General features: G+C 32.8%; 1 protein-coding gene across 1 annotated transcript; it reads right to left on the bottom strand.

Moving 5' to 3' along the window:
• Positions 1-1162: 1162 nt before the first annotated feature.
• Positions 1163-2224, bottom strand: LOC112004988 (uncharacterized; the record flags this gene model as incomplete). The annotated part of the gene is made up of 2 exons (XM_065774346.1): positions 1163-1578; positions 2104-2224. Coding segments are annotated over 2 exons (396 nt in total), but the record flags the coding sequence as incomplete, so codon positions are not given.
• Positions 2225-12118: the final 9894 nt, after the last annotated feature.

The raw sequence follows: 12118 nt of genomic DNA, 5'->3' as shown, positions 1-12118 counted from the left end.
AGTTTGTGCAAAAATTATTGTTTACTTTTTTTTTTTTTTGAGAATCAAATTATTGTTTACTTTAGTATAAGAACCAATTTTTTTTTTTTTCTATTTTAATTAACCATTTTTCAAAACACTTACATTAATTCTAAACTTTATTTCAATTAAATACTTTTCTTCATATATATATATATATATATTAAGTTTTAACCGTATTAAACCTCAAAATATTTCAAAATAGTCATATTTTTAAATTTTAAACACTTTAAACACAACAATTATATTTTTTACTTAACAGTCATATTTTTGAAATTTAAACCCAATAGTCATATTTTTGAAATTCAAAACTACAGTCACATTTTTGCTATATGTGTAAGATCACTTTCTCTTTAATTTTTATCCAGTTCTACCCAATTTTCTTTTCCATTCCCTTTTAATTTTCTCTCAATAAATTTCCCTTTTGAACTCGATTTTATTTTTCAAGTTGACAAGCCTCAACATGACTCACCTTCTTTTGATGATGAGTTGAAGCCTACTTTAGCTATTGTCATAGAAGAAGAATTGAATGACAAAAAAGAAATGTTATATCGTGATGCTGTTCAACCCTGTATATTTTTTTGGCGTAATTTTTTGAAGGTGACACAACTATTTTGTTGAAACACCGAAGTATTCTCCAATGTATTTCAGAAGAGGTTTCCAATTAATTGTTTTTTTTTTTTTATCCAATTGAGGGCTGAAACTGATGAGCCATATTTTGTTTTTTGTTTTTTTTTTTAAATAAAAAAAAAGGCAATTGGAACGCTCAGACTGACAGTCTTCCCTTGAGAAGATGACTGCCGCATTCAAATGCTCACTTATGGGGTGATGACTGATTTGGTGGATGAATACTTCGATCACATTTTTGGGGGTCTTATGCTATTTTGGCATACCTAATGCAAATGCTAACCTCAAAGGTTTGCCTGAGAACCAGATTACCAATACGGCAATACCCACCAGAGTACATCACATCTTCACCAACAGACTTTATTGCCCTTAAAACGGACAGTCCAGGTAAGAAAAAAGATCAACTCGAGCATTTAATTGACAAAAGCTTTATGAATTTTGTGAATATATACACGTGATAATCTCCTTGCGTACTAAGAACATTATTAGTCTATATAGAACTAGCTGCAAATTCATCAATTGAAAAGGAAATTACTGAGATAAAGAAACTGACTTCGACAAAATTTGTCTACAGAAGCCATTTCAAAACGGCTGGAAGACAGGCACTAAAAACATTATTATTAAAACATAAGAGTTCAAGGTACAAGATACGATATTTTCAAGATTCTTCTTTGTTTAGTTTGCCAAATGCCCTCTGCGCATAGAGTTGTTGTTCCCGGGCTTGTTTTGCAGCAATGGCTTCCTCATCAAGTACTTGGATGGGGGACCACTCTGGCAATTTCAACCAGCCATCCTTCTTCTGCGAACTGTTATTACTCAATATAGATTCACTGTAATTTCTCAAGGCAGGTTCTAGTTTAACTGCAGTAAAATCTGCTGCAGTCCCCGCAATAGCAAAGATGATAGAGTAACGGATAGCACCAGGTCGACCACCTAACATGCCAAAGAAAAACAAATTTAATTAAGAAAGGGACATGGTAAAATTATTAGCCTCTTATTGCTTTGGTTGCTGCAAGCTCAGAGTTGCAATACAGACGTCCCTGCACAACCAGACACACCCCCTGGCAGATGAGAGAGTGAGAGAGAGTCCTCCTCCACAACAATCCCTGCCCAAATCCAAAAAAAAAAAAAAAACAGGTCAATTTTCTCAAATTGTCAACACCAAATAAATTCTTTAATTTGAGCCTACGTCCCTAACCAACTGAACCCATTTACGCAATTGGTTAGAAATGTTTCACTTGTTTTCATNAGCAAAGATGATAGAGTAACGGATAGCACCAGGTCGACCACCTAACATGCCAAAGAAAAACAAATTTAATTAAGAAAGGGACACGGTAAAATTATTAGCCTCTTATTGCTTTGGTTGCTGCAAGCTGAGAGTTGCAATACAGACGTCCCTGCACAACCAGAGACACCCCCTGGCAGATGAGAGAGTGAGAGAGAGTCTTAGAATTTAACCTTGAAGACGCCCAAGAAGAGCACCAGTTCCGAAACCCGCAATTGCAGAGCTCAATAGATCATTAGGTCCTGTTTTCCTAGCTGCTCTCACAAATTCACGTGCTCCTGTAAAATTGGAATTTTTTTAATTAAATTAATTCTAAGACAAAATTGTCTCCAAAACTATGGTGATCCTTCAATCAATTTCCATTGTCATTCTTCATCATTGCTGTTTTTTGCAGCCAAGCCTGTCTTTGGTTGCCTTGCATTTTCTTGAGATGCAATCATATGTGAATCTCTGAAAAAGGTGGACGACTACTACGATAATGCATGCGTCCACAGATAAATTTTTTCAGATTACTATCATATATGCCTTGATCCTGAATCTTGACAACGAAGCACAAAGAATCCAAGTGATGCAGTTGGTAGCATGATTAAGTGGAAAGATATTGAAGCCTTAGCCTCAAAAAAAGGCAAACATAGGGAAAACCCAGTTCTTGGGTGCCAATCTAACAAAACTCTAAGTTCACAATAGAACTTACTATCCAAAGTCATATTACATATACATGTATAGAAGTCAAAGTTTATTAATATTTTCATACAATATGTCTATATCAAAACAAAACTCTATTGATCACCTGCTTTACTATCCTGGAATACATGAATCCTGTTTTCAGGCCTTTTTTTTTCCGTCTTAAAGATCTACCTAGATTGATTCATTCAAATTTTCTTGCTTAGATATTCACAAGGAAGCAATCAAGAAAAACTTTGAACCACAAACTCATTCAAGAGAACAGGATGTCAACAAAATAAATGATTCTAGGGGAATGATAATGAAGACATCTAGGCAGTTCTTAGATTGTATGACGCCAAAAACTTATATTTTGATTGAAGACTCAAAGAGAAGTGATGTGTCATAGCCAAATAGGCAGCCACATGCTTCTCAAACAATAATCAGTATGCTGAAATACACTCATCTGTTTACCTCATTAAAACTAATTGCATAATTCCTGTACTTGCGCAACAGTTAGTGTTGTCAATATTTATTCATCATATATCTCACAATGACAAAAATGTTCCAAACTGCCTTGTGGTATATTAGATATGCAAAAATAACTGTCAAAAAATTCCAAATTGAGTGTCCTACAATTCCCATTGGAAACACAATCAAAATCATATGTTATCTTCCCCAATCCCACAGCTAATCAGTGTCTTTTTTCAGAATAGATCACATAGATTCTTCAAATCAGTGCACACCACATTTCTAGTCTTGAAAAAGTAGTATCTAGCACAGGTTCTCAAAAAGAACTACCAGCGCAGCCCAAAAAAAGATAAAAGAAGAAGAAAAGAAGAAGTGTACTGCCAACAGTCTCCTAACCAACCTTATCAGGTAACTCTTCTTTCTTTTTTTTTTTCTTTTTTTGGGGTGGTTGGGGGGGGGGGGGGAGAAGGGAAGGGGTCCCAAAATGAGATAAGTCTTTAGTTCTAGCATATTCTTAGCATATAAGCATAGGAATTGCTTCAACATGATGTCTTACATTATGCTCTTAACACAGGAAAGACTATACATGCTCTATTTTATTTTAGTTAAAAAAAAAAGAATTTCTATTTTAAAAAATGGAAGCTCTGAGGAGAAGCTTCCAGATCTTACAATCAAAGGTGTAAGGTATCACAAAATCACTACTAGATTTGCATACACAACTACCAATTACAGCCTATAGTTTTTTTCCATTTAACCCAAAGCTAGAGGTCATTGCTATTATATCCCCATATTTTATATTAAAAGATATTCTAGAATTCTCATTTGCTTCAAAAGAAACTCAAAATCATAAAGTCTGTTTACGAAAAAACTGACGACCCAGCAGACTTCAGATATGAGGTTCTAGGCATTGACTAGATGTGGGTAAATCTAATAAAACACATTGGTGACCAAAGAATTTTCACTACCTCCAAACTGACAAAAAGACATTTATCCTGCTTGAAATGCAAGTGCAGTGCTTTTGACAATGATGCAACTCTCAAGGGACAAAATGTCAAGCAGTAGTAATACCAAAACAGTTCATGCTTGCATCAAGCCATTGAAGATAATGGTATATTCCATCACAATTAATGATGTAGGATTTGCTACACACATATGAAATGACTTCATTTAATTTGTAATGTATAAGATGGTGATCCCATGTAATATAATGACACTAAACTCTAAGTGGAAGACAATTGTATGTAGCAATTGAAGTAAACAGAAATATAAAACTTAAATTCAATACCAAATAAACTCCCTTTAATCTGAGCCTAATTCCCTAAACCCAACTGAACCCAGTTTAGCAAATTGGATTAGAAATAATTGGTTTCACTTGTTTTCAGGTAAAAAGCAACAAAAACTTCCATTCACTACCAAAAAAATTTCATTTACTCTGAGCCTAATACCCTAAACCCATCTGAACCCAGTATCGCAAGTTGGTTAAAAAAAAAATGGGTTTCACTTATATTCAAGTAAACGGAAACATAAAACTTAAATTCGATACCAAATACACTCCCTTTACTATGAGCCTCACTCCTCAAACCCAACTGAACTGGCAAATTGGTTTAGAAATAATGGGCTTCACTTATTTTCAAGTAAACAGAAACATAAAACTTTAAATTCAATACCTACACTCCCTTTACTCTGAGCCTCACTCCCCAAACCCAACTGAACCCAGTATAGCAAATTGGTTTAGAAACAATGGGTTTCTCTTGTTTTCACTAAAGAGCAACATAAAACTTAAGAAATGAGAAATTTTTTCTTCTAGTTTCCTATGTTTTTCTCTGATTTCTCAGCAACCAAACAGATGGGTAATAAATGAAATGAGACCTGCTAGGAGAGTAGGGAAGAAGATGCGCTCTTTCCAGCTGTCAGTGGACGAAGATGGAGGCTCTCCTTCTAGGATTTTTGGATCTCCAGAAGGCATTTTTGTTTTAATTTTGTTGCGGTGGGTTTGGGTTTAAGCTTCGGTGATGAAATGAATATATTGGCACTTGGCAGCGAAAGTTGGAAACGGTGTAGCGGTAGATATAGCGGGGCTGGATCTAGCCTTGACTCTCGGCCCTCGGGCAGTCGAGCACCCAAACCAAACTGCTCCGTTTTGTTGATTTATTTATTTATCGAGGTATGCTACGTCTATAATAATTTTACAATATTTTTATAACAAATCACAAGTGGTTAGTTGTTATTGGTTCAAATTTGAAACTAACATTAAAATTACTTTTTTGTCCTAACAGTAGTAACTAGTAACAACCTGTCACTTAGAATTTATTGTAAAAATATTGTAAACATATCATTTTTCTTTATTTATTTATTTATTTTTTTGCATTTATCATTTAGCATTATTTTTAAAATATTTTAGTTAGTTATTATGTTTGTAAAACTATGTATGAAATTAGTATCTTGACATTCTAAAACTTGAGTTCAAAGGAACGTATGTATAAAACCTGAGTTTCTTGAGTTTTAGAAACTTGAGTTTCATGTGATGACAATCTGATGTGAAAAAAAAAATTCACCCGAAAAATCGAGTATTTAAAACTTGATTTTCTGTGTTCACCTAGGTTCCTTTGTTCTTCTTCTTTCTCCCTCTATTCTTTCTATTCTCGTGAGTTCCTCTATTCTTCTTCTTCCTCTGTGGGTTCTTCTCTTCTTCTTCTTTTTTTCTTTTTCAATTTCTTCAGATTTTCTTCTTCTTTAGACTCGAGTTCTATGTGGCAAAAAAAATCTCCATGTCAGCAATCAAAACTCGAGTTTCAAAGGCTTGAGATGCTTCTCTCCTCAATTTTTTCTAACGTGTGCTAACTAACAACATAGTGTGACAAACTTATGCTACTCTGCAAATTACCCTTGGTTTTGTTTGTCATTTAAAAAAAAATGATTTGTTTTTCTTTTTGTTAATAGAACATGCTACATTTTTCACAACTACTCATATCATAGCATATAGTCTTATACTTATGGGTGTCCATCGGTTGGTTTTGGTTGGGTTTGTGCCCAATCCGCGACCGACTTGACCAAATCGGGTGGAGAACTTTCATACCTGTTGCTAATTGGTGAGGGAGTTAGTTCAAAGTGGTCAGATATGCGTTGGGTGGCGGTCGGTTTGCTTTAAACCGTCAACAGTGGAGAAACGGCCAAAAACAATCCAAATCTGATGAGATCTCTGCCAAATTTGGCAAAATTTCGCTGGATTTGGTGAGATTTTGCTAGATTCGATGAGATTTCCACCAGGTCTAGCGGAGATCTCACTAGATCTGGCAGAAATTTAGGTTGATTCGATGAAATTTCACCAAATAATAGTTGGAAAATGCTTAAAGTTGTTAGATTTTTATGGGTTTTACAGTCGAGTTGGGTGAATCGAGTTTTAGAGAAAAGAACCCATTAACCAACCCGTTGGAGTCGGTTTCTGAAGTTTGAAACCCGCCTCTGACTGCAGAATTTCTTAAATTGGTTATGAGCGGATCGCTTCCGGTAGGTAGGTCGGGTTCGATGGGTGGGTGGACACCCCTAGTTATTCTACACCTTAGAAGTTGTGGTTGCGCTAAGTAGACACTCTACCCAATTATCAAAATAATCTATAATATCTATTTACTTATTTATTATTATCTACATTTTATTGACTTTTGAATTGTTCTTATTAACTTCAGATTATTACCACTGCACACCCTTGGCTCCCAACAGGTTTAAAACTTAAATCTATTCTGTGATGATTTATAAGACCATTCATGTGTGTTACCTCCTTAAAAAAAAAAAAAAAAAAAAAATTTTGTTGCGGTGGGTTTGGGTTTAAGCTTCGGTGACGAAATGAATATATTGGCAGTTGGCAACGAAAGTTGGAAACGGTGGAGCGGTAGATATAGCGGGGCTGGTTCTAGCCTTGACTCTCGGGCAGTCGAACACCCAAACCAAACTGCTCCGTTTTGTTGATTTATTTATTTATTTACGATAAATTTACAACATTTTTACAACAAATTATTAGTTTAAATTTAAAATTAACACTAAGATTATTTTTTTGCCCCAACAATAGCAACTAGTAACAACCTGCTTCTTAAAATTTGTTATAAAAATATTGTATACATATCATTTCTCTTTATTTATTATTATTATTTTTTTTTTTTGCATTTAGCATTTAGCATTTAGCATTATTTTTAAAATATTTTAGTTAGTTATTATGTTTGTAAAACTATGTATGAAATTAGTATCTTGACATTCTAAAACTTGAGTTCAAAGGAACGTATGTATAAAACTTGAGTTTCTCGAGTTTTAGAAACTTGAGTTTCATGTGATGACAATCTGATGTGAAAAAAAATTCACACGGAAAATTAAGTATTTAAAACTTGATTTTTTGTGTTCACCTAGGTTCCTTCGTTCTTCTTCTTTCTCCCTCTATTCTTTCTATTCCCGTGAGTTCCTCTATTCTTCATCTTCCTCCGTGGGTTCTTCTCTTCTTCTTCTTTTTTTCTTTTTCAATTTCTTCTTCTTTAGACTCGAGTTCTATGTGGTAAAAAAAATCTCCATGTCAGCAATCAAAACTCCAGCCTCAAAGGCTTGAGATGCTTCTCTCCTCAATTCTTTCTAACGTGTGCTAACTAATAACATAGTGTGACAAACTTATGCTACTCTGTAAATTACCCTTGGTTTTGTTTGTCATTTAAAAAAAAAAATGATTTGTTTGTCTTTTTGTTAATAGAACATGCTACATTTTTCACAACTACTCATATCATAGCATATAGTCTTATACTTATGGGTGTCCATTGGTTGGTTTTGGTTGGGTTTGCGCCCAATTCGCAACTGACCTGACCAAATCGGGTGGAGAACTTTCATACCTGTTGTTGATTGGTGAGGGAGTTAGTTCAGAGTGGTCAGATATGCGTTGGGTGGCAGTCAGTTTGCTCTAAACCGTCAACAGTGGAGAAACGGCCAAAAACAATCCAAATCCGATGAGATCTCTACCAAATTTGGCAAGATTTCGCTAGATTTTGTGAGATTTTGCTAGATTCAGTGAGATTTCCATCAGGTCTAGCAGAGATCTCACCAGATCTGGCAAAAATTTAGGTTGATTTGATGAAATTTCACCAAATAATAGCTGGAAAATGCTTAAAGTTGCTAGATTTTTCTGGGTTTTACGGTCGAGTTGGGTGAATCGAGTTTTAAAGAAGAGAACCCATTAACCAACCCGTTGGAGTCGGTTTTCGAAGTTTGAAACCCGCCTCTGACTGCGGAATGTCTTAAATTGGTTATGAGTGGATCGATTTCGGTAGGTAGGTCGGGTTCGATGGGTGGGTGGACACCCCGAGTTATTCTACATCTTAGAAGTTGTGGTTGTGCTAAGTAGACACTCTACCCAATTATCAAAATAATCTATAATATCTATTTACTTATTTATTATTATCTACATTTTATTGACTTTTGAATTGTTCTTATTAACTTCAGATTATTACTAATAATTTTTTTACAAAGTTTGGCTCCCAACAAGTTTAAAGCTTAAAACTATTCTGTGATGATTTATAAGACTATTCATGTGTGTTACTTTTTTTTTAATTTTTTTTTTGTACAAAATAGAATTCTACTTTAGCCTAATCTAAGTGTATATGTGTGTGAAACTCTCTCTTGAAGACTTTAACTCCGACCCTTGCCCCTCACACCCTACAAGCACTTATACTCGTAGAATGACCATCGCACCAAGGATGTGCAGTGGTATTCATGCCTGTTACCTAAACAAGTAACATGACTCATTAAATAAGTTATTTTACTAAAACCATGCATGAATGGTCTTTTTAGTCTCCACATAATAGGTTAAACCGTTAAAGTAAGATATTTCTAAGTATGTTTGAACCCAAACTTTTTTCATAATTTTTTTATCATGGCTTTTTAAAAAAAATATTATTTGATAGAATAACGGCAAATATTAAGTACTAATAGTTTTTGATTGGCATGAAAGAAATCGTTTTCACAGTGTGTGTGTGTGTGTGTTAAGTGTGAAATAAAATAAACAAATGTTAACCCAGCTTCAAGCTTGATTAAAAAAATATGAACCCCATTGATTTTGAATTTGAACTCTAAAATAGAAAATATGTAGCATCCGGCACCTAAAGATTTAGAAACATTATGTCAAAATTGTTCATCTATTTGTTCTCTACTTCTCTTATCTCCCCTTATTTCAGATTTTCCTAGCAACCTCTTTTGGGGTACCTTTTTAAATTTTTTTTTTTAATTCATGTAATATAAAAATAAAAAATAAAAAAAATAAAAGAAAAAGATTGCACCTATCAGAATCTTTTTGTTATTTTTTTAATGTATTTTTATTCTTCATTTCCATGCACGGATTGTTCATTTTTTTTAAACTCCTGATCTCATATATTGAGTGCAAGTCTTGGTGTACGATTGTTGTCACCAAAGGAATCATTCACCAAATTATCTTCTCCTCTATAGTCTGTGGTTGTGTTTACCCGAGAACCATAACAAGGCATGTTGGGTACCATGTTTAAAATTCAATAATAATTTGCATGTCTAGTCAATTGCATTACGTGAACTTATTTTTATGAATTTCTGTTTTCAGTTTGCTGGTTGCCATTAACAGGAATTACATCAATGTGGATGAGTAACCCACCACCCCTAAGCTCCAAGCAAGTCTTTTATTTATTTATTTTTTACATGTAGAAGCACTTACTCTCTTTCAAATATGCATGCTTTATTATTATGCTAGATGTGATCACACACAAAAGTATATATTGTATTATTTTTCTAGGTTGTTAACGAAATTAAAACATTCAGATCTTTTGTTTTGAGTAACTTAATAATTGTAAGACTATTAAAATCATGAATATGATTAAATTTATTGTACAATTAGAAGTTTATTGAAATTTTGATCATCATTTTACAACTCAATTAGATTGGCAATTTAGATGCAAAAACTTCGTTACATTAGGTAGTTTTGACTCATACTCATAGTTAGTTACACATGGAAAAATTTCATTGGTATTCTATTTTTTCTTCTTCTAATGTATATTGCAATAACTTGGATTGAGTCTGAATAAGTCTATTTATAGACCTAATGGGCCTTATGAAATTATTACTCAAATTAATATGATTAATTAAGTCCATTATTCTAATGTAGTAGGTGCTACAAGATTAATTGCTGGATATTAATCTAATGGGTTGGAGTTACACAATTAATGGATGAGATAAAAATTGACACCTCTTCCCTTCACCTCTCTCTTGGACACGTATCTAACCCAATATCTGAGTCAATTCATATTAGTCTATTAATCACCATAATTAAAAAGAATAAAATAATCCCTCTCATTTTCAATATGGAACTAAATATTTTCACTAACTTCTCATCTTTCATATTCATTTCACATCTTTACATTTATATTGTAATATTTATTCATTTTAATTAATTAATATTAAACTATCTTTATTTTCTCCCAATTTTTATTTAATGAATTCATCCCCTACTGCTACCCATAGACGTTGGCTATTGCAAAACCATGTATATTCCAAAACTTCTAATTAATTTATTTTTGTGATTGTCTTATTTTTTTTTTAATTTAGAGATATTTTTTCAAGCTCATGATATTTTTACAATCAATCTTGGTATTTTAGCTTTCACTTTTACTACATCATAAGCAAGTACAAATGTTATTATGAGACCATCTTAGATGAGAATTTTGAAGTTATGTAATATAATCATTCGTATAGTTTTTGTTTCTAAATCGTTAAACAAATATGCAAAAAAAAATCATTTTAAAAATTACATCTATATTTCTAACATAATTTTTTTTATAGAAAACTAAATATTAAACCTATAATTTAGGAGTGTAAGAAATTAAATCATATAATTTTACAAGTGATAAATTAAATAATGAGATTTCAAAAAGTAATAAATTATATCTTATAATTTTAAAAGTAAAAAAATAAACTCTAAAATTTAAAATAGTAATAAAATTAAATCCCCAGCCTATATTAAACCGTAAATTTTTTTTCCACTCGAATGGCTTAGTGTAAGCTATTATTTTTTAAATTATATGATTTAATTTTTCCAAATATTTGTTAGTGTGTTTGTGCATTTTTACATACTTAAAGAGCATCTACAATATGTTAGTAAAAATTTCATCCAAATTATACCCCCAAAATCCACTTAAAATATATATATATCCAATTACATGGACCCACCACTTACAATTTGCAGTGTTAATCTAACCCACCAATCAGACAAAACTAATCCAACCTAACTCAACACAATGCTTCAGCTTGGTTTTTCATGGGTTGGTAAGTTAAATCGGGTTTTAATGTTTTGTTAGCCTTGAGTTAGGTTGGGTCTAGGTTGATTGTTTTTTTCAACTTGACCACATAAATATGTTAAGTTCATTTTAATATATTTATTAGTTTTACTAATTATGTGAATTGAAATAATCTATTGAAAAATAACTAGTGCTCAAATAGTTGGTAAAAACCTTTCAAGGTATGAAACATGTAAAAGCACATTGATCCAAACCAACTAACTTGTTGGGTTCGTTTTTTACAAATATGAAGAGTTTAAAATTTTTCCCCTTGGCCTTGTCAAATTTGATTGAAAAGACCTTCAAATCCAACCAATGCACACAAGCGAAGCCTTATAGTGGATAACTTCAATAATTGTGAAAAGGGTTGAACCATACCATTACTAAATAACCTCCCAATTCGTGATCGATAAAAAGTAGTCTTTCGCAGCACAATGTCCTCAAAATTATCATACCATTATAATAAAGTTATTAGGCTGAATGATAAAAGTTTAACCAAATATCATTAGGCTGAATGATAGAAGTTCACCAAAAAATAAAAACTAGAATTTAAACTATCCTTAGAAGTTAGATCCACAATTTCTCTAGTCCCTCAAACTTTGACGGACCATCACATCACTTTTCTCCATACCAAAAAAAAAGAAAAAAAGAAAAAAGAAAAAGAGAAACGAACTCTCGGACTGGGTATATATTTTCAAAAAAATAGTACAAAGATTGTGGGGCCCATTACAAG

Source organism: Quercus suber, unplaced genomic scaffold (genome assembly GCF_002906115.3).
Source record: "Quercus suber isolate HL8 unplaced genomic scaffold, Cork oak 2.0 scaffold_91, whole genome shotgun sequence".
Taxonomy (NCBI): domain Eukaryota; kingdom Viridiplantae; phylum Streptophyta; class Magnoliopsida; order Fagales; family Fagaceae; genus Quercus; species Quercus suber.
This window is presented reverse-complemented; position numbering and strand designations above follow the sequence as displayed.